Source organism: Mercurialis annua, linkage group LG1-X (assembly GCF_937616625.2).
Source record: "Mercurialis annua linkage group LG1-X, ddMerAnnu1.2, whole genome shotgun sequence".
NCBI lineage: Eukaryota > Viridiplantae > Streptophyta > Magnoliopsida > Malpighiales > Euphorbiaceae > Mercurialis > Mercurialis annua.
In genome coordinates this window covers 52,808,328-52,835,843 of record NC_065570.1, presented here as the reverse complement: position 1 = coordinate 52,835,843, position 27,516 = coordinate 52,808,328, and the positions used below count along the sequence as shown (strand labels likewise).

The 27,516-nt window shown below is 35.3% G+C and overlaps 1 protein-coding gene across 4 annotated transcripts in view; it reads left to right on the top strand.

The window, feature by feature from the left end:
• Positions 1–26,535, top strand: part of LOC126662368 (uncharacterized) — a 32,078-nt gene extending 5,543 nt beyond the window's left edge. For 3 of the 4 annotated variants that reach the window (XM_050356336.2, XM_050356344.2, XM_050356345.2), the window contains 30 exons: positions 2–176; positions 598–1,019; positions 1,254–1,389; positions 2,468–2,563; positions 2,639–2,710; positions 5,166–5,303; positions 5,763–5,916; positions 6,033–6,400; positions 7,202–7,650; positions 7,748–8,092; positions 8,723–8,947; positions 9,509–9,599; positions 9,760–9,837; positions 9,954–10,244; positions 10,335–10,532; positions 10,727–11,215; positions 11,867–12,028; positions 12,209–12,538; positions 12,626–12,708; positions 12,818–12,922; positions 13,444–13,672; positions 14,060–14,425; positions 15,625–15,726; positions 16,391–16,534; positions 17,306–17,394; positions 22,575–22,657; positions 22,761–22,876; positions 24,883–24,968; positions 25,682–25,781; positions 25,955–26,535. In XM_050356336.2, the coding sequence (XP_050212293.1) occupies positions 2–176; positions 598–1,019; positions 1,254–1,389; positions 2,468–2,563; positions 2,639–2,710; positions 5,166–5,303; positions 5,763–5,916; positions 6,033–6,400; positions 7,202–7,650; positions 7,748–8,092; positions 8,723–8,947; positions 9,509–9,599; positions 9,760–9,837; positions 9,954–10,244; positions 10,335–10,532; positions 10,727–11,215; positions 11,867–12,028; positions 12,209–12,538; positions 12,626–12,708; positions 12,818–12,922; positions 13,444–13,672; positions 14,060–14,425; positions 15,625–15,726; positions 16,391–16,534; positions 17,306–17,394; positions 22,575–22,657; positions 22,761–22,876; positions 24,883–24,968; positions 25,682–25,781; positions 25,955–26,020 (5,788 nt within the window). In that variant the 3' untranslated portion in view covers positions 26,021–26,535. Of the gene's footprint in view, position 1; positions 177–597; positions 1,020–1,253; positions 1,390–2,467; positions 2,564–2,638; positions 2,711–5,165; positions 5,304–5,762; positions 5,917–6,032; positions 6,401–7,201; positions 7,651–7,747; positions 8,093–8,722; positions 8,948–9,508; positions 9,600–9,759; positions 9,838–9,953; positions 10,245–10,334; positions 10,533–10,726; positions 11,216–11,866; positions 12,029–12,208; positions 12,539–12,625; positions 12,709–12,817; positions 12,923–13,443; positions 13,673–14,059; positions 14,426–15,624; positions 15,727–16,101; positions 16,535–17,305; positions 17,395–22,574; positions 22,658–22,760; positions 22,877–24,882; positions 24,969–25,681; positions 25,782–25,954 lie in introns of those variants that run through there. The other variant, XM_050356343.2, reaches the window with a different exon arrangement.
• The last annotated feature ends 981 nt before the right edge of the window (positions 26,536–27,516 follow it).

Below are 27,516 nucleotides of genomic sequence, written 5' to 3'. Positions count from 1 at the left end.
GGATGCAAGACATTGAACTTATGCACATGCGCTATGCCTTGGAATCAATTGTTCTAGCACTAGGAGTAATGAGAAGGTTTATGACTGATGAAAAAGAGAGTCATCCTCAAGCAGCTTTATGCCATTTGAAAGACCTGCGAAAACATTTGGAGGCTATTACAAATATTCCCCGCAAGGTCACTGCAATTAGTTTTGGGGGTGGGGGGGAGAGGGGTTAGGCTGGTGGTGGTTATGGTTGTGGTTGTTTTGTCTATCGAGCCTTTGTTTAGATTTGCAAATTTCATGAAGCACATGCATCTTCTGTGGGCTGAAAGACTATCACATTGTCTCCAGAAGTTGTTTTATTAGGAATTTTGTATTGTACATGTTTTATTTAGATTTTAGGCAAATTTTACCCTTTTGGCCTTGAAAGTCATTTTACAACAAGTGGATATAGTTATGCTGTATTAAGTTGTGCCATTTAACAATAGCTGTTGGAAATTGGGATCTGAAATTTTAGGTTGTGGGTAGTGGTGAAATATTAAAAATTTGTACCTTTTCTTGTTATGTTACTCAATTTGGATGATTATATAATGATGATTTTATTCCATGATGCAGATATTGATGGTCAATGTGGTAATTTCGCTTTTACATATGGATGACGTCTCTCTCAATTTGACTCATTGTGCCTTACCAGGGACCAATTCTGCATCACTCTCTACATGTCCTTGGGAACATGATGATGTCCCTTCATGTGAAAGGGGAAATGAACTGGTTGTTTCTTTCACAGGATTGTTACTTGATATCTTACGTCGCAATCTTCCACTAGGCACTATTGAAGAGCATACACTAAATGATAGTATGAATACAGGCGGAAGACAGGCCTTAGAGTGGAGAACATCTCTTGCCAAACATTTCATTGAAGACTGGCAATGGCGTTTGTCAATTCTGCAGCGTCTTCTACCATTATCTGAGCGGCAGTGGAGATGGAAGGAGGCATTGACTGTTTTACGTGCGGCCCCATCCAAGCTTCTTAACCTGTAAATTTTAGTAATTTGTTTTCATGTAATTCATTAAAGACACATGCAGATCATTTCCCTTGTGATATGTGGGCAAATATTACACAACTATTCTGTCCGAGTGGATGAAGTGTATTGTGCTGCATGTTGATAATGTTATATCTGCTACTAGTTTAATTCTGACGGAATTGCTATAGGTTCTATTGTTCTTTTCTCTGAAACTGATGCAAGTATTTTGATACTCTTATTCTGCAGTTGCATGCAAAGAGCAAAGTATGATATCGGGGAAGAAGCAGTTCATCGATTCTCATTATCTGCAGAAGATAGAGCTACCCTTGAGTTGGCTGAATGGGTTGATGGGGCTTTTAGACGAGCATCTGAATCCAGATTGGTCAGTCTGTTGCTCTTGTTTTCTAATTTGACAAGTTATTCTAATGTTGTCAAGTGATGAAGTCTTTTGAGCCATATTATTTAGTAAACTTCTATTTGTTGACTAACTCTTTCATTTAACTAATTTAACATTCAAATACTAATATTAACGGAGGTTTCTATAGCTTTCAAATTGTGTCAGCTATCATGTATGCAAATATGCATTCTAAAATACCCTGTTAAGCTTTTATTCCAATGATCAATTATGTTAATGGAAATGTCTATTGTTGTTAAATCCTTCATTACCATTCATCTCAGCTCATCCTAGATATACCTTTTCTCTTTTGATTCTTTGTACTTGAATATGGTCAACCCTCCGTGCTTGTGTCCTTGAATCTTACATTTGGTTGACACTTGACATGGCTAAACCATCTTCATCATCCCTCTTCCAGCCTATCCTTAATGGATGCCACCTGTGCATATCAGATATGCCATTTATTGAATGGCATTGGTGATTTCTTCAACACTTAATGCAGACTGTGGGCTGGAAGAAGGGATCTATAGAATCATTTGAGCTTGCAGTGATGACAAAGGAAAGCTGGAGGCTTGGCTACTTATGCCAGTTTTTTCCACTTATCTTGTAAGCTGTGGAAAGAATAAATTCATATAGATAAGTAGGTTGTAATCAAGTGTGCCCAAAGAGTAAAAGAACAGACTGCCTTTGTGCTGTGAAGAGTAATATAGTTGGGTTTAGGCTTCATGGCTAAAGTTAGGCATTAACCAAAGGTTTCATAGGCATCATTGCTGTGACAATTCAAGAAGAAACAGCTGCGGGAATATATTGAACGCAGAATCTACTGATATTGCCTCACTAGCATGGTTATATGTATACTTAAAAGTTCCCAAATGTTTAAACCTTTGAGCTCCTAATTCCTATAGAGTCGGACTACAAAAACAAAAATCTGACCAACTACTAGACCAAATAAATCCCTTTATGGAGGAACCAAAGCATATGTAATCAATTTATTTTTACCAAGTTTTGTCATTCTTTCAAAAGATCTTTTTCCCATTATTTGCTGAAGTATGTGTTTCTTTACCAGGTAGAAGATGCGGTGTCACGTGCTGCTGATGACACTTCATCAGGGCAAGATCTTGATTTTTCTTCTCTGCGCTCCCAATTAGGTCCTTTGGCTGCAGTGAGTAATTACAAAATTACAATAATGAATTCTGTTTCCCCCTTTTTAAGCTGATATATGTCTGTTTGTTGTCAGGTTCTTCTATGTATCGATGTTGCTGCGACTTGTGCAAGGTCAGCAAATATGTCTCAGCAACTTTTGGATCAGGTAATACTTATCTATGAACTTGTTAGTTTTTCCTAGGCTTAATACATCTGCGTGTCCCTGCACTTTTCTGTTTTTGCACGTAAGGTCCCTGCACTAAAATATCCATCATTAAATCCCTGCACTTTAACTTCCATCACCCCCAGATCCCTCTATTAAGGCGAGTGTTGACGCCGTTAACGCACTTTCAGTTTTCTTAATTTTAGATCCCTGCACTTTTAATTTTTTAATGTTACGTCCCTGCACTTTTAAATGTTGAGATTATGTATAAATATGCATTAATTTTTAGTTTAATAAAATTAAATTTAAGTATAAAATATTAAAACTAATATTTTTTAAAGGGTATGAATTTAACATATTTAAATAATAATAATGTCAAAAATTACTCCCTCCGTTCTTTTTTAGTTGTCCATTTAGCCAATTTTATTTATCTACAAATAGTTGTCCATTTAGTAATTCCATGTGATATTAGTTACTTAACTTCCAAGTTTACCCATTCCTAATAAATGACCCTATGTTTTAATTTAAAAGGCATTTATTAACTAATAGGGCTATATTAGTATTTTTCTTTATAAATTAAGACAAACGAAGCACTATCTTGGTATGTGCAATATTGGCTAAATGGACAACTAAAAAAGAACGGAGGTAGTATATCTTTTAGCTATTATTTTATTAAAAATTTCATTATTCTTACTGAATGTTTAATGTATTATTATTCATCTATAAATAAAAAAAATATAATTTATTTATTTATTTTATTATGTTGAAAATAAAAGTGAATTTAATTTTTTTTAACAAATAAACATTAACTTAGAGAAATAAAACGAATTTTAATATTTTTTATTAAATAATTAAAATAATATTCTATAACGATAAATTTTATTTTTTAAATAATATGATAACATTGCACTTAGAGGTGTAAACGGACGTTGATCTTGATATATGTCAATTTCGAAGTTGAGTATGTTATATAAACTTACAAGTTCGAGCTATCTACTTCCATTTTTAAAGGAGACATATCAAGCGGAAGTCTGAATGAATTTCTAATTTCTTAATAATTTTTTATGTTATCTTTAATTTTTTTTTAAATTATTGTTGAATATTTCTTGAGTAAGGGCCTCATTCACGAAATGTACTCTAATACTTAAATCATTTTTATTTTGTTTTTAAAATGATCGTTAATATAATTTTATTAAATCTTTAAATTATAAATTACTTAGCTTTAAATAAAAAATAAAATTAATTAATTCTTTAATTATATTAAAAAATAAAAGTGAACTAGATTTTTTATTTTTTAAAAGTAAATATTAACTAACATAAATAAAACTAATTTTAATATTATTTATTAATTATTAAAATGATATTTTATACCAATGATTTTTTTTTAAATAATATATAACAACATCACACTTACAGAAGTAAACAGACGTATTCTCAAAAAAAAAAGTAAACAGACGTCGATGATATATGTCAATTTTGTATTTGAGTGTGTTATATAAACTTACAAAACAAAGCTGACTGCTTTCATTTCTAATTAAAAAATAAAAAATAATAATATTTTTATTAATTTAAAAAATATTTTTATTGTTAATTTAAACATTATAAAAAGTTAATTAAATTGCATTAACATCTTATATTATTAATTATATATTATATATTTTTTAAAATATATATATTAAAATAAATTTTTATATGAAAATAATTATAAGGATTTTGTTTACCTAAAATTAAAGTGTAGGGACCTTATTTGTATAAATTAAAAGTGCAAGGACCTTATTTATATATATCAAACTACAAAATTGAATACTAGTCTCATTAACGGCGCGTGTACTGCACGCGCTAACAGAACCTTAACAGAGGGACCTTGGGATGATGGAAGTTAAAGTGCAGGGATTTAATAATGGGGTACTTTAGTGCAGGGACCTTATGTGCAAAAACACAAAAATGCAGGGACACGCAGATGTATTAAGCCTTTTCCTACTGTACTAATTCTATGTATTACACTTTCCTCTTTGTTCTGAGCATTTTCTACAGTGTTTAATTTTCTAGCCCGGGTATCGTGGTTCCTGTTTCCAACGTCTCAGTTTTCAAATGTCACTTTATTTACATTTACATTTAAAATATCAAATTGTGGTGGCTTAGAGAGAAACTTTATCTCTTAAGATATGATTGACGTTCAGATAAGATTTCTTGATTAATTTGATTAAAATCAGTTAAGTTTTAACTTTTTGAATCTTTTTATCGGACATTTATGGTTTTCTGTGAAAAAATGGAATATCTTTTTTTTACTTGTTAACCAGTAATAGCCTTGTGTGTTTGAAGGTAGGTTTTCTCTAATTGTGTTGTGTGCATCTAGCATGCAGTTCTTTCTCTTTTTAGCTCTGCTTTTTACCATAGCCCTTTTCCCAAAATATGCTGTCTAAGTTAGCAATTAATCATTTACTTATATCACATGCAGGCTCAAATCATGTTATCTGAGATATATCCTGGAGGTTCTCCAAAGACAGGCTCCACTTACTGGGATCAGATCCATGAAGTGGCTATCATATCTGTGTCACGTCGTGTCCTAAAATGTCTGCATGAAGTGTTGGAACAAGTAAGTTATGGTAGAAGGAACTCTGTCCAACGGTGCTTACCTTGCCTCTAATATTAGTTACTCGGTTGATTATTGTTTCTATAATGATGCCCAGCAATAAGTACTGGAAATATATTTACAATTATTTGTTTCTCAAGATTCTGCATCTCATTTCTGCAAACAAACCTATAGTTGTGTCAATGGAAATCTCTTACGAGTACATATATGACATGCTCTTACAAGTCAACAAAGCGTCTCATCATCACTTGCCTCTGTACTTCATTCTTCTCCAAATGAGGCAAATAAACAAATGCTATCCACAAGACTATTACGACCATTTTTGTTTATTCATTTTTTTCTTTTGATTTTTTTTATTGATATTGCTCCTCTTGATCCTGGTAATATTAATTGTTACTGATGCTTTAGCGAATGTCTGCAGCATAATATTGCCATTGTGGATGACTTGATGTGTTTGTACAGGATAATAATTCAGGCCTCCAAGCAATTCTTTCTGGAGAGATTATCATGTCAACATCAAAGGAATTGATTCGTCAGGGGCAAAAGGAGCGCGCTCTTGGTATGCTACATCAGATGATTGAAGACGCTCATATGGGCAAGCGGCAGTTTCTAAGTGGTACTCATTTTCTTTTAAATTGTTTTCTGTCATCATGACTTATGCCTACCTTATGATCATTGTAATATAAAAGGTAACTTGCAGTTCTGATGCATCCTTCTCCCATGAAATCATAGGTAAGATTCATAATCTCGCAAGAGCCATTGCTGATGAAGAAACTGAGCTAAATCTTGTAAAAGGTGACCAACAACATATGGAACGAAAAATTATGGTTGATCTTGACAAGGATGGAGTTCTTGGGCTTGGTCTGAAAGTTGTCAAACAGATACCCATAAGTTCAGCAGGTGTAGAAACTAATATGCAGTCTGTTGGTTATGATTTAAAAGATACTGGGAAGAGATTGTTTGGTCCATTAAGTGCCAAACCTACAACATACCTGTCACAATTTATTCTTCATATTGCTGCAATTGGGGAGATAGTTGACGGGACTGATACAACCCATGATTTCAACTTTTTTTCTCTTGTCTATGAATGGCCCAAAGATGTAAGCATTTCTATAATCTTTGCTCAACTTTTATCTTTGGTTTGAAGCCTATTTCACTCTTAACTCGTAGAAACACTTATTATTGGATGATTAGAGAGCTTGCAGTTGAGATTATAATTAATTAAATTTGCCTTTATGACTGACCTTCATTATATTTATGAGATGAATGTTTTAGCAAATGCATTAATCTGACAGTAAGTAAAGCAATGACAGATCGTACTTAAGTAGTGCATTGAGAAACCTATCCAGTGATGCTGTTTAGTGCATTTCATTATTCATTGAATTTGATGATACCAGCCCAATCCAGTTTGGGAAGCCCGATCCCATTTCTCAGTGTTGAAAAGAGATTCATTGTTTTGACTTCGAGATTAAATATTGCAGAACAACCATATTCTTGAAATACATGAATGGATATGGAAACTAATTGACACATGTCCATGTTTTTGAGTTTTAGGCTACTTTTGTTTTCCAGAAAATAACTTGATTTAAGAAAATATTTTCTGAGGAGAACGTTTGCAGGAAATGACTTATTTTGTGTTGTTTGGTTATGTATATTTTCTTTAAAATTATTCTGGTGTCTAGATTATTGTAGAAAACTTTGTTTTTCTTTCAATAACATGGACTATTTGAAAAATTTCTTTGCAAAAGCACCAAAAACAAGATAATGTGGAAATTGTTAATTTTTTTCCTTGAAGCATTACTGCTCAACTTTTGGCTTAAATCCCCACAGGCTGGAATGTTAGCGCGCCTTTATCTCGACATTATCCGAGAGGTGCTCATGCTTTATCTCTGTATTTGCAGCTTTTAACTCGTCTGGTCTTTGATCAAGGCAGCACAGATGCAGCTGGAAAGATAGCTGACATTATGTATGCTGATTTTGTCCATGAGATCATATCAGCATGTGTGCCTCCTGTTTATCCACCGAGGTCTGGTCATGGATGGGCATGCATACCCATTATGAGTTGCACAGATAATAAAGTACTCTCTTCCTTGTCTAGAGCAGCTAAGTCCAATTGCGGTAGTAGTTGGTCAGCAACTCCCAAAGTCCCTTTGTACCCTCTCCAGTTGGATATTATAAAACATCTGGTTAAAATATCTCCAGTGAGGGCTGTGTTAGCATGTGTTTTTGGGAGTGGTATCCTATATAGTGGCAGCGAGACTTCTATATCTAATTCATCAGATGATGGACTATTGCCTCAACCTGACACTGACAGATTGTTTTATGAGTTTGCTCTTGACCAATCTGAGAGGTAATTACACGCTTTGGACAATTGAATCACTTTAACACTTCCACATTATGGAAGTCTTATTTCTTAGCTCTTAATTTATTTATGTGAACATAAACAGGTTTCCAACTTTAAATCGGTGGATACAAATGCAAACTAACCGCCACCGAGTTTCAGAAGTGGCTGTAACATCTAAGCAAAAAGCTAGTTATGATGAGGTTAAAGCAGATGCAAGAATTGCTGTTAAGAGAATGCGTGAGCATGATAGTGATACTGAGTCCGATGGTGATGATTTCATTGGTAGCAACAAAATTGCAACAGCTTTGTCTGACCTCAGCAGTCAAGGTGATGCAGCTCCTGTTCCGCGGCAGGATTCCTCAAAATGTGATACTGTTGAACTTGATACAACAGTTTATCTTTCCCTGGACTGGGAGAATGAAGAACCTTATGAGAAAGCTGTAGAGCGGTAATACTCTTTTTCTTTTTTCTTTCTTGTTTGGTATTTCTCTAATTCTCTCTTTTTCTAATTGGGGAAGTGGGGGTAGGGACGATTAGCTTCTACAATTTTCAATTCTTCGTTGCATGGCTGTTTTATTTGAGTGTATAGATTTTTGTTGGAAGCCAAGGAACATAGTAAAAGAAACAGAGAGTGTTGTTGTAGGAGAAGAGAACAAAAAGGAGAGCTTTCCATATGCTCTTCAGGAGACTATCTTGTAGTTTCTACTTTGTCACGATGTATCTCATTAAAAGCCTTGCAGTTCTTTGAGTTTGTTTGGTTCGGGGAAAGCACAGTAAGAGGCTATTTTGAAGCTATGGTCCTAGCAAAGTGGGTTTTGAGATAATTTGTATTAAAGTAACTCGCACCAAGTCTTATATATGGTGTTTTGAGATTTAGTTGCCTCTGATGTTGCAAAAGATGCACGTAGATCAAGAAATGGCTTTTTCGAGAAAAAGCTTTTTTACCATTGTCGTTCAAAACTATAAACCTTTGTCATCCAATTTATCTTTCTTCATTGATCTGTTCTCACGACATTGCTTATTATGTGCTTTTTGCTTTGAATTCTTTTCTCACTGTTTATGGTCAACATGTCCATAGATTGATTGGTGAAGGAAAGCTAATGGATGCTCTAGCACTTTCCGATCGTTTTTTACGTGAAGGAGCCTCAGACCAGTTACTCCAGTTACTCATTGAACGTGGTGAAGAAATCCATCCAATGTCTGGCCAGACTCAAGGTTATGGAGGCCAGGGCATCTGGAGCAATAGCTGGCAGTATTGCTTGCGTTTGAAGAATAAGCAATTGGCAGCTAGACTTGCCCTCAAGTATGTTAAGTTATATGGTTTTTTTCCCAGCACTATAATTCAAATGCTTTCCCGACATTGTTTCTAGTATTATACACAGTTTAATTTATTTGTGAATCAATTCCATAATGTGTGACATGTCACATAATTCAACAAGGTGCTCAGTTAGTAAGGAACATTGATCACACCAACAGCTTTTGTCTGGATTCTGGAATCTGACAAACAATTTCTCTTGATTTTGTCTGAGAGAATTAAATGCCAAAAAAGAAGAAGAAAAGAAGACAAATTCATCAGAGTTTGTAGTATTGAATAACTTAAGTATAAGAAACAATAGTATTGATACCAGTTTTATGGACTGAGATACAATGCTCACATTGAAATCTTCTCGCTAAAGTTATAACTGGTCGTTGTGGATTCTACATTTGAGTTCTCTGCGGCCTACAGTGCCACATTTTTTTTATAGCAATGTAGTTTAAACAAGCAGTTTTATTGGCATGATAGGGACATCATGATTTTTTGATGATGATTTTATATGCATGCACCTACAGTACTTACTAGCAAATACTACACATTTCCTTGTAGGTATATGCATAGGTGGGAACTTAATGCTGCTTTAGATGCACTCACCATGTGCAGCTGCCACCTCCCAGAGAGTGATCCTGTTAGGAATGAGGTGATTGATTTTATAAATAGTGTATTTTTGGTTTTTGACCTTTATAGATGCTGGAGTATGTCTTTCTTCTGTTGAAATTGGTAGAACTTTCTTTGTCATGAAGACCACTTGGCTTGATATTATATTCATTATGCAATGACATTGTTCTGTTGGTACTAAGGTTTTGCAAATGAGGCAAGCTTTGCAGAGGTACAGCCATATATTGAGTGCTGATGATCGTTATAGCAGCTGGCAAGAGGTCTTAACTCTTTTCCTTATTTAAACAGAAAATGTTTAGAACATGGCTTGTGTTTTTTCATTTTTTTCTCTCTTTTTCTTCAGATTCATTATAATATAAGCTTGATTTAAATGCAGGTGGAAGCAGAGTGCAAAGTGGATCCTGAGGGATTGGCACTCAGATTAGCTGAGAAAGGGGCTGTTTCTGCTGCTCTAGAAGTGGCTGAGAGTGCTGGTTTGTCAATAGATTTGCTGAGAGAACTGCAGGGTCGGCAACTTGTGAAACTTCTCACTGCAGACCCTCTCAATGGCGGGGGTCCTGCAGAAGCTTCACGTTTTCTTTCTTCGTTGCGTGACTCTGATGACGCTTTACCAGTTGCGATGGGTGCAATGCAGCTCTTACCAAACCTGCGGTCAAAGCAACTTCTTGTAAGTAAATCTTACTCTTCGATGATGGATAATTTCATTTGCGGACTTCTCAGTTTTTATTTTGTTAAACTGATTTATTCATGTATAAAGGTTCACTTCTTCCTGAAACGAAGGGGTGGGAATCTGTCAGATGTTGAGGTTTCCCGACTCAACTCATGGGCTCTGGGACTTCGTGTTCTTGCAGCCTTGCCACTGCCATGGCAGCAAAGATGCTCTTCTCTGCATGAGCACCCACATCTAATATTGGAGGTTCTACTGATGAGGAAACAGCTGCAATCTGCTGCTCTGGTACTTTACTTCTTACTACTTTTCTATCTTTGGTTTGAGGCATGTTTAGCTTTGAACTGTTGTTGAAAAATCTCTTGTTTCTCATGGGTCCTCATCTAGCATTTAGATAAGATCATGGCATGTTAGTTTAAGGATTTATCAATTCCCTTCTTCAACACCATAAGCATGTGTTCTTATGTAATATTTGGTAACAGATCCTCAAAGAATTTCCATCATTGAGAGAAATTAGTGTCATTGTCCCATATGCTGCTAAAGCCATTGCAGTGAGCATAAGTTCTCCGTCCAGAGAACCACGGATTTCTGTATCTGGAACAAAACCAAAACCAAAAACGAGAACAGGTGTACCTGCAAGGTCATCTTTTACTAGCAGTTTAAGCAACTTGCAAAAAGAGGCTCGCAGAGCTTTTTCTTGGACCCCACGAAATACTGGAGAGAAGAATGCTACTAAAGATGTTCAGAGGAAAAGAAAGAATTCTGGATTACCAGCATCTGAAAGAGTTGCTTGGGAGGCAATGGCAGGAATTCAAGAGGATCGGGTATCATCATATTCGGTAGATGGACAAGAACGACTGCCTTCTGTTTCAATTGCTGATGAATGGATGCTCACGGGAGATGCTAGCAAGGACCAAGCTGTTCGTGCAGCACACAAATTTGAAAGTGCCCCTGATATTATTCTTTTCAAGGTATGTTGGTTAAAGCTTCCAATTTTTTTGTTAAGATATTTAAAACTGATCTTTGTAATACTCATAGGTTTTGAGTTGAGAACATTCTCTATTGTAATTTTGAATGTGACAGCTGGTGCATGTCTGCAATTGCTCTTATGTAGTAATTTTAAAAAAAATTCATACCATTGATGGTATGTAGAATCATACCTGAATTATGAGGCCTCATGCCAGTAGTGGAAGAACTTAACTCCTGTCGCCAGAAGGAAAAACAATCTCCATTTATGGTTTTCAAAAATAAATTTGAACTTTATGCCACTTTTCTGTCAAATGGTGAAATGATATACCCTGGAATGCAAAATCTGCAAATCTATAGTTTCTTGTAATGTTAGAATTTGAAAACTCTTAATTGCAAGAATTTCACTGTAACTTAGCTCGTGTGTTTGATGCTTACTGTGACTGCTGGGGCACAGATATTAATAGAACTGTGATAATTTGGCTTGTCTATTTGGAGCTTATAGTGTGAGGTTGCTGACCCATAGATGTTATATGAACATGTTTCCTTTCACAATTATCTGAGAATCTCATCTTTAGTAGATTTACTAGCACGAACTCTTTTTTTCCTTCAAGTATGTCTTGCTCGACTTTAAGGATTGACTTTTTATTTTTTAGGCTTTACTTTCACTGTGCTCTGACGAATTGGTGTCGGCCAAAAGTTCTCTAGACTTATGCATGAATCAGATGAAGAATCTGTTAAGCTCACAACAATTACCTGAGAATGCATCCATGGAAACAATTGGTCGGGCTTATCATGCCACTGAGACATTTGTACAGGTAAAAATATAAACCAAAATTTTGGGCTGTTTAACATTGGTTATATGTTCTTTTGAAATTGTCATGGTTGAAACTGACATAAAAAAAAAAGGTGTTAGTAAGCAAGTACACAATAGTGCATATGAGTTGATAAATGGTTTACAAAGCAGTCGTGCTAACAACTCTAAGTTGCATATGCAGGGGCTACTGTATTCTAAATCCCTACTTAGGAAGCTTGTTGGAGGGAGTGACTTATCAAGTAATTCTGAGAGAAGTAGGGATGGGGATGATGCATCTTCAGATGCTGGTAGCTCTAGTGTGGGTAGTCAGTCCACAGATGAGCTATCTGAAATCTTGTCACAGGCAGAGATTTGGCTGGGACGTGCCGAGTTGCTTCAAAGCCTTTTGGGATCAGGAATTGCTGCCTCGCTCGATGATATCGCTGATAAAGAATCGTCTGCTCGTCTCCGGGATAGGTTGATTGTTGATGAACGGTATAGTATGGCTGTATACACTTGCAAGAAGTGCAAGGTAAATATCACATCCAGGAGATTCTGGGTCAGTGTTGCTGCTCCTTTTTGCTTCTTTGAGCTCATAATTTCCTGGGCCTTCTTTCAGATTGATGTTTTCCCAGTGTGGAATGCATGGGGACATGCTCTGATCAGGATGGAACACTATGCGCAAGCTCGTGTTAAGTTCAAGTATGTGCCTCTATTATAGTTTCGTGTCTCTGTTAGTAGGGATGTACATTTCATAAATTTCATGCATATTAGTGTGTTCTCATTTTTTGTTCTTCATTGATTGTTTCAGGCAAGCTCTTCAGTTGTACAAGGCTGACCCAGCACCTGTCATTCTAGAGATTATCAATACAATTGAAGGAGGTCCACCAGTGGATGTGTCAGCTGTTCGTTCTTTGTAAGACGTGACTCCAACTTTCTTATGGACTTCAAATGATTTAGTCAATTGTTTTCTTTCTTTGAGTAACATAAAAATTGTTCACAGTGAATAGTTTTTGGTCCCCACATGATCTATTCTTCAACAACTGAAAAGTTAGATTCCATTTAATTCCATTATTTTGGTGGTTAGTTTACATGACCTACTAAGAACCACTTCCACTTAGTTTTTGTTTCACTTAATCTTTCTTTTCATAGTTAAATTGCATAGTATGAAAATAAAAAACTCTCCTTTAAGAAAAAGCAATTATCTTAAGAGTAATTTTAATCCCAAAAGCACATTATTACGACATTCTTTATCCTTATTTACATTTCAAAGGCTTAACGAGGTGCTCAACTTTTATTCCATTCTGAACAAATATTCAATTTTTACTTGATTTTCTAGCCACGTGCAAATATATAAGAAAATCTTTTTCAATAGAGACAATACACTATGGTTAAATTTTTTCATATTGTATGATCTAATTTAATTTTGTGAATCAGGTATGAACATTTGGCAAAAAGTGCACCTACAATCTTGGACGATTCTCTCTCCGCTGATTCATATCTCAATGTCTTGTACATGCCGTCCACATTTCCACGTTCAGAGAGATCTAGGCGCTCTCAAGAGTCCACAAACAATAATTCAGCCTCTAATCCTGACTTTGATGATGGACCTCGGAGCAATCTGGACAGCATCCGTTACGCAGAGTGTGTTAGTTACTTACAAGACGTAAGCTAAACGCCCTCTGAGGTTCAACATGTATTTAGCAGCCCAAACATACCAGCTTTTAACTAATATGTTTTTAGCAGCCCAAACATACCAGCTTTTAACTGATTCTGAATGTGGTGAATTTTATCTTCCTTTTCCACATGCACATTATTCAATGTGCACAAATCTGCAAGTAACAATTTCAGTAATGCTTTTGGGCCTCGTAAGTTTTGCATACCCCTTCAAAAAAGAGAAAGCAAAACCTCTAATGGATGTGCAAATTTATATTCAGGCCTGGAAGCTTTGCTGTGTGGCTGGATTTGTTTGTTTTATATTTTATCGACTGAGTAGTTGAATGTGTACTGTAATGTAATCCTTCTTGATTACCTGTCTTTTTTAACTTTGCAGTATGGTCGTCAGCATTTGCTTGGCTTTATGTTTAGGCATGGTCACTACACTGATGCTTGCATGTTGTTCTTTCTTCCAAATGCTATTCCCCTGCCTCCTCAACCTTCAGCACTTGGTGTTGTAACTTCATCTTCATCCCCTCAAAGGCCAGATCCTTTAGCAACCGATTATGGGACTGTTGATGATTTATGTGATTTGTGTATTGGTTATGGTGCCATGTCTGTTCTGGAGGAAGTAATCTCAACAAGAATGGCATCTGTAAAAGAGGAGGATGTGGCAGTACTGCAACATACCGCTGCTGCGCTTGCTCGAATTTGCAGCTACTGTGAAAATCATAAACATTTTAATTATCTATACCAGTTTCAGGTACACAAACATCCTTTTCTTTCATTCTAGTTTTTAAAATTTTGTCATTTTAGAATTTATATTAGAATGTGTGAATAGTCTCTAGCATGAGATGCTGGCAATCTGCATAAATATTATCAAATAACCAATTCAATCAAAAGTTAAAAATGTTAAGTGTGGCCCCAAGAATTAAATTATTATTATCTCTAACGTACCCCCACGTGAATAAACATTGGGCTTGAAACGTGAACAAGTAAATGTCCACTTTACCTTATACATTTAACAATCAAATGGGGGTTGGCAATGATTGAAATCTAGACCTTTTTATCATAGAGTTTTGGTACTATATCAAATAACCAGTCCACCAAAGAGTTCAAGTTGTTAGTTAATGCTCCAAAAGTAGTACCATTATTATCTATAACAAATATGTTTTAAGTGATTTGTACTCGAGAATATGGATTAAAATTTTGGGAAAAGCGAGGATAATAGTTTTAAGCCTTCTGTTCAGTTTGGCAGTGATATACTTTTGCTTATGTGTTTTTGCAAGGGACGCTCTTTAAGATAAACCAAAAAAATTCTGCTCTTAAAGATAAAATGTATAGTTTGCTAGCATAAATGACCAAAATCAGGGCTGAATTACTTGAAAAGGAGGGCTACATATATCTTTGTGAAAATTGGGTAGAAACAAATATATAAAAAGAGAAGAGTATATCACATTTTGAAGGAAGAAATTTAAGTGCTTGAGAAAGGCTTTGGATCCCTAATAATTGGCTGTTATTAAATTAAAATTTTAAATTCATGGGATAAGGCAAATCGTTGTAACTAAGTTGTCATATTTTTTATGATACGACATATGACATGTTGCAAGAATTACCCTTTTGTTATATAGTTCTTGGCTTTTTCAGTCACTGCATAAGATATGTTGCCTCTCTCTAGTTTTATCAATTAAATACCATTAGAGTACATATGGTGGACGTAATGAAAATTAGTTTGGAGGTAGGATAAGAGACATTATATTAGACTTTAATGGCAGAAGCCTTTTTCAAGTGTTCATTTATGTATTTCCTGGTTGTTTCAAATCATCAGAATATGGAAACTATTAGTATTCTGAAGTGTTGAAACACTGGAAGGTGTTTCGTAATTACAGTTGATTTTATAAAGTATAGTCTGGTCACCTTGAGTGTGACGCTGGTTTATTCAACTTACTTGGATCTGTTTAGGTAATAAAAAAGGACCATGTTGCTGCTGGACTATGCTGCATTCAACTATTTATGAATTCTTCTTCACAAGAAGAAGCTGTTAAACACTTGGAACATGCAAAGGTACGTGATTGCTTATTGCGTGTTGACTACACACTGTTTTGTGCTAGTAATATGTTTGGGGGGATGTTCACTGGCTTTTGAATCTATGATAAGCGAAAGAAAGAAAACATTATATTGATAGAAGTTTAAGCTGAAATAGAGGAAAGAAAGGCTAAAGAAGACCTTTTATTTAGAAGAATATGAAAGAAGTAATCATCTTAGTAATTAAATCAATATTATTATGTACTTATAGTTTAGATCTTTGTACACGTATTTTAAAAAGAAAAATCCATTTGTTTAGCTGCATCATAGCATTTTTTTAACCAACAGAAGATACGAGATTTCATCTTACCTTGCTGGACTAAACAATTCATGTTTCTGCAAATACTTTTACAGGCTTCCAGAAGTTGTAATTTTCCCCATACCAAGTACTTGTTTTATGATATAAAAGAAATCTTCTGCTAAAAATTAAATTCGCCAAGCACCAGTAATTGAAGATGAGTGTTAATTTCTTCTGCCTATTTATTACTAATAAAAATATTGTTTTTTTTCGTGATAAAAAATAAATATTTTTCAAAGTCATTCTTAAGTCAGCTGATTTGTACAATTCTTCCTTATTGCTTACACTTAAGCTTTTTTTCCTTCATTTGTACTTGTTCATGTTCGAATCTTCTTTCGGGTTCAGATACACTTTGATGAAGGATTATCAGCTCGATACAAAGGTGGTGACTCTACTAAGCTTGTGACGAAGGGTGTTAGAGGAAAAAGTGCCTCAGAGAAGCTTACTGAAGAAGGCCTTGTAAAGTTTTCTGCTAGAGTATCAATTCAGGTAATTGATGTCCCTCTGCTGCAGCATTTTGTTGCAAGTTCAGAAAATCCAAGGATAAATGAGGCGATTATTTTTCTTTATTAGTATTAGTCGAAAGAAAAGGACAATTCATGTCATGTTACCCTTCAGTCGTTAGTCTTCAATTCTAGGATCCATCCCATCCTCATTACCTATGAACAAAAGCACCAGTTAAGTGTGGATTACATTTTTATTCTCTAACATTCAGGAAGCTTATTTAATCATGCTCATCATCATGTCTTACAATGTATAGTTACACACTGTACAGTATGTGGTGTTTTTGCTATTTTTAATTCTGTTCTACTGAAAAGAAAATATATTTTGTTTGATTATGCCCATTATGCACTATAACCAGTCTAAAGGTTGGAAGTTATGAGGCTTCTACTCAGTATGTTAGATCTGGCCTTCAAATTCAGCTTTCTGATGTTGAATTGGAGATCTAGCGTACTAGAGCGACGGTGGAACACAAAATTAAAGTCTATTTTACATATTTGTAAGCATCACTCCCAAATTGCAATTATATGTGTGGATAGTGAATGCATGGCTGAAATATTAAATGCAATTACTTAATGCTATTTTCGGACTAGTAGTTTTAGTTCATGGACCAACACTAGATTCAAGTGGTTTGTAGTGGTAAGTTTCTGTATATGTGTAAATTATCGAAATGAAATTGTAAAATTTTAACAATAAATGCTCGTTACACTTAAATGAACTATTACAATTCACCATTTTTATAATGGATTTTGTTTATAGTTGGAAGTTGTGAAATCCTCAAATGATCCTGACGGGCCACAATGGAAACATTCACTTTTTGGAAATCCAAATGATCCAGAAACCTTCAGGTCAGTGCAGCCTTTATTTTATACTTTCTGGTTATAGTTAATTGGATGATAGGTCTACATGGATCTAATATTGAAAACTGAATTCAAAAATTATGCCAAAAGTCTTGCATGTAAAATGTCTAGCATTGGTAGCATGCCAAGAATCGTGATTCTTATGTGTCAATGACTTTGATGAGCTAATAAATCAGTAGATAGTTTATGGTTAAAGAAATTGACCAGATTGCTGGGGCGGGACTGTATTGTCAATAGAAGGCAATAATCTTTTAATTATAGCTGTAATATATTATAGCTGTATATATTCTCATAAAATTAGAAGAGATTTAGCTTACCAAATAAAACTCCCTAGGATCACTCAATGTATATTAGCTAGCCATATATAGCTCCCTGTAATCTCTCCTGTAATTAGCTGTAATAGTTGACATTATTTATCTATATAATGAGAATACCTTCTCCCTTGAGAAGATAATTCAAACCAATCTGATATGGTATCAGAGCTATCTCAGTCATAGTCTTCTTTTTCTATCATAGCTTTCAGCCATAGGCTTGTTTTTTTTTTTTTCTTTTTCCCAATAGCTTCCAGTCATAGTTTTCTTAGTCAGCTTTTGTGACTATGGAGAAATTAGATAATGTTTGTATCAAATTCAGTGGGAAAAATTATTCTTCATGGGAGTTTCAGTTAGAGACGTATATCAAGGGTAAGGAGCTATGGGGGCATATAGATGGCAGCACCACTGAAAGTTCTGCAGCTAACAAGGCAACTTGGGCTGCCAAAGATAACCAGATCATGTCATGGATTCTTGGTTCCGTGGAACCACATTTCATTCTTTCTTTACGTCCACATAGGTCTGCAAAGACTATGTGGGACTATCTCAAGCAAGTGTATGATCAAGACAACAATGCTAGACGCTTCCAGCTCGAGTTAAACATCGCAAATTATAACCAAGGAGATCTATCCGTTCAAGACTATTATTCTGGTTTCCTCACCTTGTGGAATGATTATTCGGATCTTGTTACAGCCAAGGTCTCAGGAGAAGGGTTGATGGCTGTACAACAAGTCCATAAAACCAGCCAAAGAGACCAATTTTTGATGAAGTTGCGGCCTGAATTTGAAGCTGTCCGTGCCTCTTTGGTGAATAGGGATCCCGTTCCCACTTTGGAGACATGTTTTGGAGAACTTTTGCGTGAGGAACAACGTATCAATACTCAGAATATCATGGAGCAAGCTCGTGTTGCGTCTAATTCTGTCTCAGTTGCTTATGCAGTGTATGGTAAGGGGAAGGGTCGTGACATGAGTACCATACAGTGTTACAGCTGTAAGAAATATGGTCATATTGCCCCTAACTGTCTTCAAAAATTTTGCAACTATTGCAAGCAGTCCGGGCACATCATTAAGGAGTGTCCTACTCGTCCACCCCGCACTAATAAGGCCTATTGTGTTACTGCCCCTGCTGACATTACTGCTGCCCCTACTGCTATTGCTGCAACTCCTACTTCGGCACCTTCTTTAACTCGAGAGTCTGTGCAAGAAATGATTGTGAGTGCATTTTCAGCGCTTGGCCTTCAAGGTACCCATTCTTTATCTACTTGGATCTTAGATTCAGGTGCCTCTAATCATATGACTAATTCTTTTAATGGGTTAAGTAATATCAGAAAGTATTATGGCTCCTCACATATTCAAACAGCTAATGGTAGTGATTTACCCATTGCGGCAATTGGTGATGTATCTTCCTCCTTTAACAATGTTTTTGTATCACCTGATCTCTCCGTCAATTTAGCATCTGTTGGGCAGCTTGTAGAACAGAATTGTGATGTTCATTTTTCTCATAATGGCTGTATTGTGCAGGATCAGATTTCAGGGCAGGTGATAGCGAAGGGGCCTAAGCACGGCCGTCTCTTTTCTTTGCAACTCCCTATTCCTTGCAGCTTAACTTCTTCCTCTATTCTATCCTTACTTTGCAATGAGTCTAAAGTGTCAAATGAAGTTTGGCATAAGCGTTTGGGTCATCCTAATTCTAGGGTTCTATCTTACTTGTTAAAATCTGGTTTATTGAATAATAAAAAGCATCTTTCTTCAATTGAGTTTCCTGAATGTGCTACTTGTAGACTTGGTAAAAGTAAGACTTTACCTTTTCCTTCTGAAGGACATAGGGCAACACATAGCTTTGAGATAATTCATAGTGATGTATGGGGTATTAGTCCTACCATTTCTCATGCCCAATACAAATACTTTGTAACTTTTATTGACGATTATAGCAAATTTACATGGGTTTATTTCTTGCGTCATAAATCAGAAGTGTTTTCTATGTTCAAATTGTTTTTAGCTCTTGTTGACACTCAATTTTCAGCTCTCGTTAAAATTCTTCGATCCGACTCGGGTGGAGAATATATGTCTCACGAGTTTCAATCTTTTTTACAATCTAAAGGGATTATCTCTCAGCGTTCTTGTCCATATACTCCGCAACAAAACGGCGTAGCTGAAAGGAAGAATCGTCACCTCTTAGATGTTGTTAGGACTTTGCTAATTGAGTCGGCTGTTCCTTCTAAGTTTTGGGTCGAAGCACTCACTACAGCGACTTTTCTTATAAACAGACTTCCTTCACAAATTTTGGATTTTCAATCCCCATATTTCAGACTTTATCATCACCATCCTGACTATAAAAATCTTCATACATTTGGATGTGTTTGTTTTATGCATCTTCCGCCACCGGACAGAAATAAGCTTTCTGCTCAGTCTATTCGATGTGCCTTCTTAGGGTATAGCAGCACTCAAAAAGGTTATTTATGCTATGACCCAAACTCAAATCGAGTTCGTGTTTCAAGGAACGTAATTTTTTTTGAAAATCAATGGTTCTTCCCTATGTCTATGTCACCTCAGCCTTCACTTGCTTTCTTACCTTATTTTGATGATACTTCTAATAGTGATCAGGTTGCAAGGTTCAAGCCAGGAATAGTATATCAACGAAGACCTCCTAAACCTGCAATCACTCAAGTGCTGCCCCCTTCCGCTTCTGCCCAGTCATCTGCTCCCTTACGTCGCTCTTCTAGAGCTACTGGTCCTCCTGACCGTTATGGTTTTTCGACACCTATGGCAGGTAATTCTACTGCTGCTCTTTCAGCTACTATAGCTTCTGTTTCTATTCCAACTGGTTATGCACAGGCAGTAAAGGAGCACTGTTGGCAGCAAGCAATGCAAGAAGAATTATCTGCTCTAGAAGCTAATAAGACTTGGGAAATGGTGGATTGTCCTACCGGCGTGACTCCACTTGGGTGTAAGTGGGTTTACTCTATTAAGGTCAAGGCCGATGGTAGCTTGGACAGGTACAAGGCTCGTTTAGTAGCTCTTGGTAACAACCAAGAATATGGAGTTAATTATGAGGAGACTTTTGCTCCGGTAGCCAAAATGACTACTATCCGCACAATTTTGGCTATTGCTGCCTCTCAGAGTTGGAATTTACACCAGATGGATGTGAAGAATGCATTTCTTCACGGAGATCTCAAAGAAGAAGTTTACATGCGCCCACCTGCTGGTTTATTTTCTACTCCTACTACTGCTGTTTGTAAACTGCGCCGCTCCTTATATGGTCTCAAGCAAGCTCCTCGTGCATGGTATGAGAAATTTGCATGTACTTTGCTCAAGTTTGCCTTTGTCAAAAGCAAGTATGATGCTTCTCTGTTTCTTCGCAAAACTGAGTTTGGTATTGTCATTCTCTTAATATATGTTGATGACATAATTATTACGGGTACTGATTCAGATTTAATCTCTCAATTAAAGCAACATTTACAAGATTCTTTTCACATGAAGGATCTAGGCTCTCTCACGTATTTTCTTGGCCTTGAAGTTGTGGCTGGTTCACATGGTATTTTTCTCTCACAACACAAGTACGCTCAAGACTTGGTGGCTGTTGCTGGTCTTCAAGACTCTACTCCCCTTGATACTCCCATGGAACTTAATCTCAAGCTGCGCAAAGAAGAGGGCGACTTGTTATCGGACCCTGCACGCTATCGTACTCTTGTTGGCAGCTTAGTGTACCTTACAATCACTAGACCTGATATATCTTATGCTGTCCAGCAGGTTAGTCAGTTCATGGCTTCTCCTAGACACTTACATATGGCTGCTGTACAACGTATCATTCGCTATGTGAAAGGTACAATTTTGCGAAGACTTTTCTATCCTTCGGGCAATTCCCTTGATCTTGAAGCATACAGTGATGCAGATTATGCCGGATGCAGTGATACTAGACGCTCTACTACGGGCTGGTGTATGTTTCTTGGTCAGGCCCTTATTTCCTGGAAAAGTAAGAAACAAGACCGTGTTTCTAAGTCTTCTACCGAGTCTGAATATAGGGCCATGTCTCAAGCTTGTGCCGAGATACATTGGCTTCGTGGGATATTGGCTGAACTTGGTTTTTCTTCATCTGGTCCTACTCCTCTTCATGCGGATAATACTAGTGCAATTCACATTTCTGCCAACCCCATCTTCCATGAACGCACTAAACATATTGAAGTTGATTGCCACTTCATTCGTGAGGCATTTGAGACTCGAACGATTTCTCTTCCCCATGTGCCTAGCAATCTTCAAGTGGCAGATATTTTCACCAAGGCTATGACACGCCAACGGCATAATTTTCTTACCAACAAATTGATGCTTGTGGATAACCCGCATCAATTTGAGGGGGGATGTCAATAGAAGGCAATAATCTTTTAATTATAGCTGTAATATATTATAGCTGTATATATTCTCATAAAATTAGAAGAGATTTAGCTTACCAAATAAAACTCCCTAGGATCACTCAATGTATATTAGCTAGCCATATATAGCTCCCTGTAATCTCTCCTGTAATTAGCTGTAATAGTTGACATTATTTATCTATATAATGAGAATACCTTCTCCCTTGAGAAGATAATTCAAACCAATCTGATATGTATATTATGCAAGAAGGCCAAGAAAGTGTCGTAAAAGTAAAGGATGAAGAAACCTGCTGGAGACATTTGTATATGGATTATTGGAATTGATTTTATAACACGAATGATGTGAAACTTCATGGTAGAAAGATGGTTTAGTATTAGGCCCATGATTGTTCAAGGCTTTAATTAGAATGTACTTGTGCTTGCTTCTATTTTTTTTCTTCTGGCTTGCATAATGATGAGACAATGCAATCTGCTATGGTTGTTGGTTACAGGAGAAGGTGTGAAATAGCAGAGAGACTCGTGGAAAAGAACTTTGATTTGGCTTTCCAAGTCATTTACGAATTTAATCTTCCTGGTAACCATAGTCGATGGCTTTTTTTTAGCTACCCACTTAGTAGTTAATATGTAAGATAACTCCAGAAGTGTGCATTTAATGTGGTTCTTCTTGCATGTTGCAGCCGTTGACATATATGCTGGTGTTGCTGCATCACTAGCTGAAAGGAAAAAGGGTGGCCAATTAACAGAGTTTTTCAGAAACATAAAGGGAACTATAGATGATGATGATTGGGATCAGGTAATATAGTTGATCCTATTCCTTATAACATGCAAGGGGGAATAATGTATTGTATCTTTTGCGGGGTGCATTTTGGTTAAGGTAGGGTTGTGCATCGGTCGGTTTGGTTTGAAATCGGCCAAAACCGATCAAACCAAATTTTATTAAATATACAAATCAAAACGGACCGAAATATAATTCAAACCGATTTTTTTAGTCGGTTTGGTTAAAAACAATTAGTTTTTACTGTTATGAATTTTTTTTATATTAATTTAAGCCTTAAAAATTACAATTTAAGAAAAATTTATATATTTCTATTGAATATAATTTGTTAACTTATTTGTTAGCTATAATTAAGGAATACAAATTAAATTTGAGATTATAAATTATAATTGCTAAATAAATTAAATTATAAATTGTTTTCTAATTATAATTTTTGAAAGACAATAATTCATTCATATTGTATAAACAAATAATTTATAATTTGACCTCTACAATAAAAATATAAATTAATTCATGAATTAAATATGAATGTTACTATATTTAAAAAATTAGATAATAATTTTACTAGAAATAAGATATTTATTACATAAAGATTTCTATATTGGAAAATATACTATGGATATAGAGACATAATTCGTATTTATTTATGAATAATTATTAATGTAATATACATACATATATTTATGATGTAAAAATATATATTTTTTAATTTGTTCAGATTTTCTTTTATTTTGGTTTTTAAATTATCCAAACCGAACTGAAAAAACCCCGATATTTTTAGGAACACAAACCGGACCAAATTATATTCTGTCAATGACCGAACCATTCTTACAGTTTTGGTGCAGTTCATTTTCTGCAAGCCCCCAAATTTGGTTGGTAATGGTAGGTATAGAGATGTTTGAATGGCATGGGATGAATGAAAATAGTAAAATAACTTCACAAAATGTTGTCTGTCAAGTAACCAGTCAACCCAAAAGTTTAATTTGTTAGGTGAAGCTCCAATTATAATTTTATTATGTCCCACACACCTACGCACACGGATGCCATTGGGTTTGAAGTGTGAACAACAATTTTATTATGTCCCACACCCCCATGCATGCAAATGCCATTGGGTTTGAAGTGTGAACAAGTACTGGTCAACATTACTTTGTGCTCGATATTTTATTAACCAAATTGGGTTCAAAGTTCAATTCTAGATCTTTCGATCATAGAAGCTATGATACTATGTCAAATAACTAATGAACCCAAAAGATGAAACTGTTGGGCGAGCCTGTACCTATAATCTGATTATTTATCATATTATCAAATCTTTAACCAAATAAAAGTTCTGGCTTGGGTTTAAATTGAATATTTATAATTGTAGGATATGTAGTTAAAATTGCTCGAGAGTTTAGGCTTGCTAATGGGTAGGAAATAAAAAATCTTTCGCCAAATATCAAAGAGGATATTGAAGATTACTTCTTTCCTTAGGCATTTCGAACTCACATATCATGTGAAATTTTAATGTGCAATCTTGAACTTAATCTCTTCTTGTGCCCGCCCGAAAAAATCTAAATTTCTTAAACAATAGTGGAGGTGGTAAAGTTTTAGTGGAAATGTAGAGAAAGGTAAAATTTTCATTCGAGTTTATGTAAGTTCATGTTATGAATTGTTATATTTAGGCAACCTCATCTTATTTCCATGTGCCTCAAAGTAATTGATATTAGGGGATGCAATCACTATTCAAATGTTTGTAAGAAATGTTGTTATTGCTATTTTTGAGATTAGATAAAGATCAAAGAACAGTGAGTTTTTTTTCATCTTGGACTTTGATCACCATTTTGCTTGATTAATCAGAAGAAGATAAGTTATAAATGATACAATAACGGGTTTAAGGGTTTTTCTTTGTATCAAATGTTCATCAAGTCATGCCTATGAACAGTTTGTGATGCTTGAATTTTTCTCATGTAGTCCTTTTATTACCTTTCCCATACTTTCAAACATAGAAATCTTTTGTTTGATAAAATCTAATTGTTTTTGTGTAGGTCTTGGGGGCTGCAATAAATGTATATGCAAATAAACATAAAGAACGCCCTGACCGTCTCATCGACATGTTAACAAGCAGTCACAGGTAATTAGTTTACATATATGCTTGTGTTGACCTTAGACCGATGAGGAAAATAAGTAAGTTTGCTGATATAAAATGCGCATGAATAGGCAATGCTCTCTTGGAGATCGTGAGGGACTTATGTAAATAACGTTCCGAGTCTTCTGTTTTATGCATGAAAGTAGGCAATTTTTAGACTTTGCTGCGCGTCCTTGCACTTAGCTGCAATTCGTAATATCATGGCATTATTATCTCTTTTGTTTTTTATGTTTGTTTCACTAGATTGTTAAAAGAGGAGGGAGAACTTGCCTATAAATTTTGCTTCCAATAAAGAAAAAGAAAAAAAACTCTTCTCACCAGAAACAACTAAATGTCATTTTAACTTTTGTCTTGAACATCCAAAGCAGTAATTAATGTTTGAGGATGATATGCAACCAGAATTTTTGTTACAGTTTTTTCTATTTATGTACTGTGATATATAAAATTAAAAAATCTGATTCCATTTACTTCCTGAACATCTCGCAAACTCACTTTTCACCGCTGGTAGTACAAGAAACAAATTAACTGGTGGTGAGACAGCAAGTGCATCTTAAGCTAAACCACGGGTTCTTTTTAGTAATTTACTGTGTAACATATAGAATTTACTTTGTTCTTCAATTTGCTCAACTATATGCTGTTCTTCCAATAATTACATGATGCAATGAAGGCTTATTCTTCTTTTTGTTCTGTCTGTGCAGGAAAGTGCTGGCCTGTGTTGTCTGCGGACGCCTAAAAAGTGCATTTCAGATAGCTTCGCGAAGTGGAAGTGTGGCTGATGTTCAATATGTAGCTCATCAGGTTAGTGTTCTTGTTGACTTGAGTTTCTGCTGCATTAAATGAGTTGAAAAGTATGACCTTAAATTTGCAGAATGAATTGAAACATAAGGTACAGTTAGAAAATTAAAGGAAAAAAAGATTAGACATGCAGATTAGAAAATTAAGAATTGCGATATTATTTCTCTATGTTGCAGGCGTTGCATGCAAATGCGCTACCAGTGCTTGATATGTGTAAACAATGGCTGGCACAATATATGTAGTAATTCGTTGCTCAAGAAGAGACATCTCATTCAAGGCACATTTTGGCTTATACATTTGATTGAATAGAGTATTGTAAAGCTAAGGATGATCAATCACTACATCAAGCCCGGAATTCATATGACAATGAACACCCATAAAAAGCTGCGCTGGAAGCATTTGATCTGTGGACTGACTCGGTCGCGCTGCATTGAATTACTGACCAAGTTTGTAAGATGTGCAGAAAAAGGTATCAATTTTGAGACTCGCCAAAAAAATTGCATTTTAGCATATAAAGATTCAAAACTATTTATGTATAGAGAGGTTTATAAACTATTGAACAAGAGAAAAAAAAATCCGATCACAAGTAGAAACTGAAGATGAGAGCCACGGGGTGGGGGTTTTAGTAGTGAAATTGTTTTGGAAAATAATAAGCAGGGCAGTAGCTTCTCAATTTTGAAAATATATAATGATAATTGGTTATTGTAATTAGATGCTTGAAAGTGTGAATAAAAGGGTGTATATTATTAAGTGTCAATTGGTATTACTCAATCTCATTATTATATATTTGAGGGCATTGCCCCATTGTTGTACTGTATCCTTTCTCTTTCTACTAACTTTTCCAAATAAATGATGTGTCGACATAGTGTGGTGTCCGTTCAGCCCGTTCGTCTTGGATTGGATTAGACAGTCGGTCTTTAGGCTGTTGATTAAAATATTCATTCAAATATATGTTTGGAGACGTCCGGCCTTGGAAAAGAACGATGTGCTCTTCTCTCTGTGGAGAAGAACAAGTCTGGGTTCTTCTCCATCCGGTCCGGCCATGGAGAAAGAACGAAGCCATGGCTTTTCTAGCCGTAGCTTGGTGTCCGGAGTGGAAGAGGGAGGACGGCGGTGGCCGGAGTGGCGGCGGCAGAAGTGGTGGATGGCGGGATTTCAAATTATGAGATAGATTTTATTTTGAAATAAACTATTAAGTTTCGAGATAAATTTTATATTGTTTTATTAATTAAAAATGATGGTTTTGAAATATTTAATTTTTTAATAACATTTAAACTAATTATATATCTAAAATTTAATTAGATTTTAAATTAATTTAATTGGTTAATTAAGAAAATATTAATTTTTTGAAAAATATATGTGTTTTATAATAATATTTAATTAATTTGATTTTGGTAGGATTATTATGTGGTTTCGTACTAGGAGTGTTGTTATTTCAGCAATTTGCTGAGTTGACAGTGACATGGCAGACAAGTTTGCAAAAAATCAGTTCGATTCAAAAAATATCTACAAAAGATACTAAATATGTTAAAACGGATTAAATGGGCCGTTTAAAGGTTGAGAAAATTAGGATAAATACTCTCTTTTTAAAAATAATTTGATTTCTTACCTCAATGAGGAAAAGATAAAAAAAATACCTCATTATTTAATGCTTTTATTTTTTTACTCTAAAGCATATTTATATTATAATTATACCTACTTTTTATTAAGTTTTTACTCTAAATATATATTTTGTACT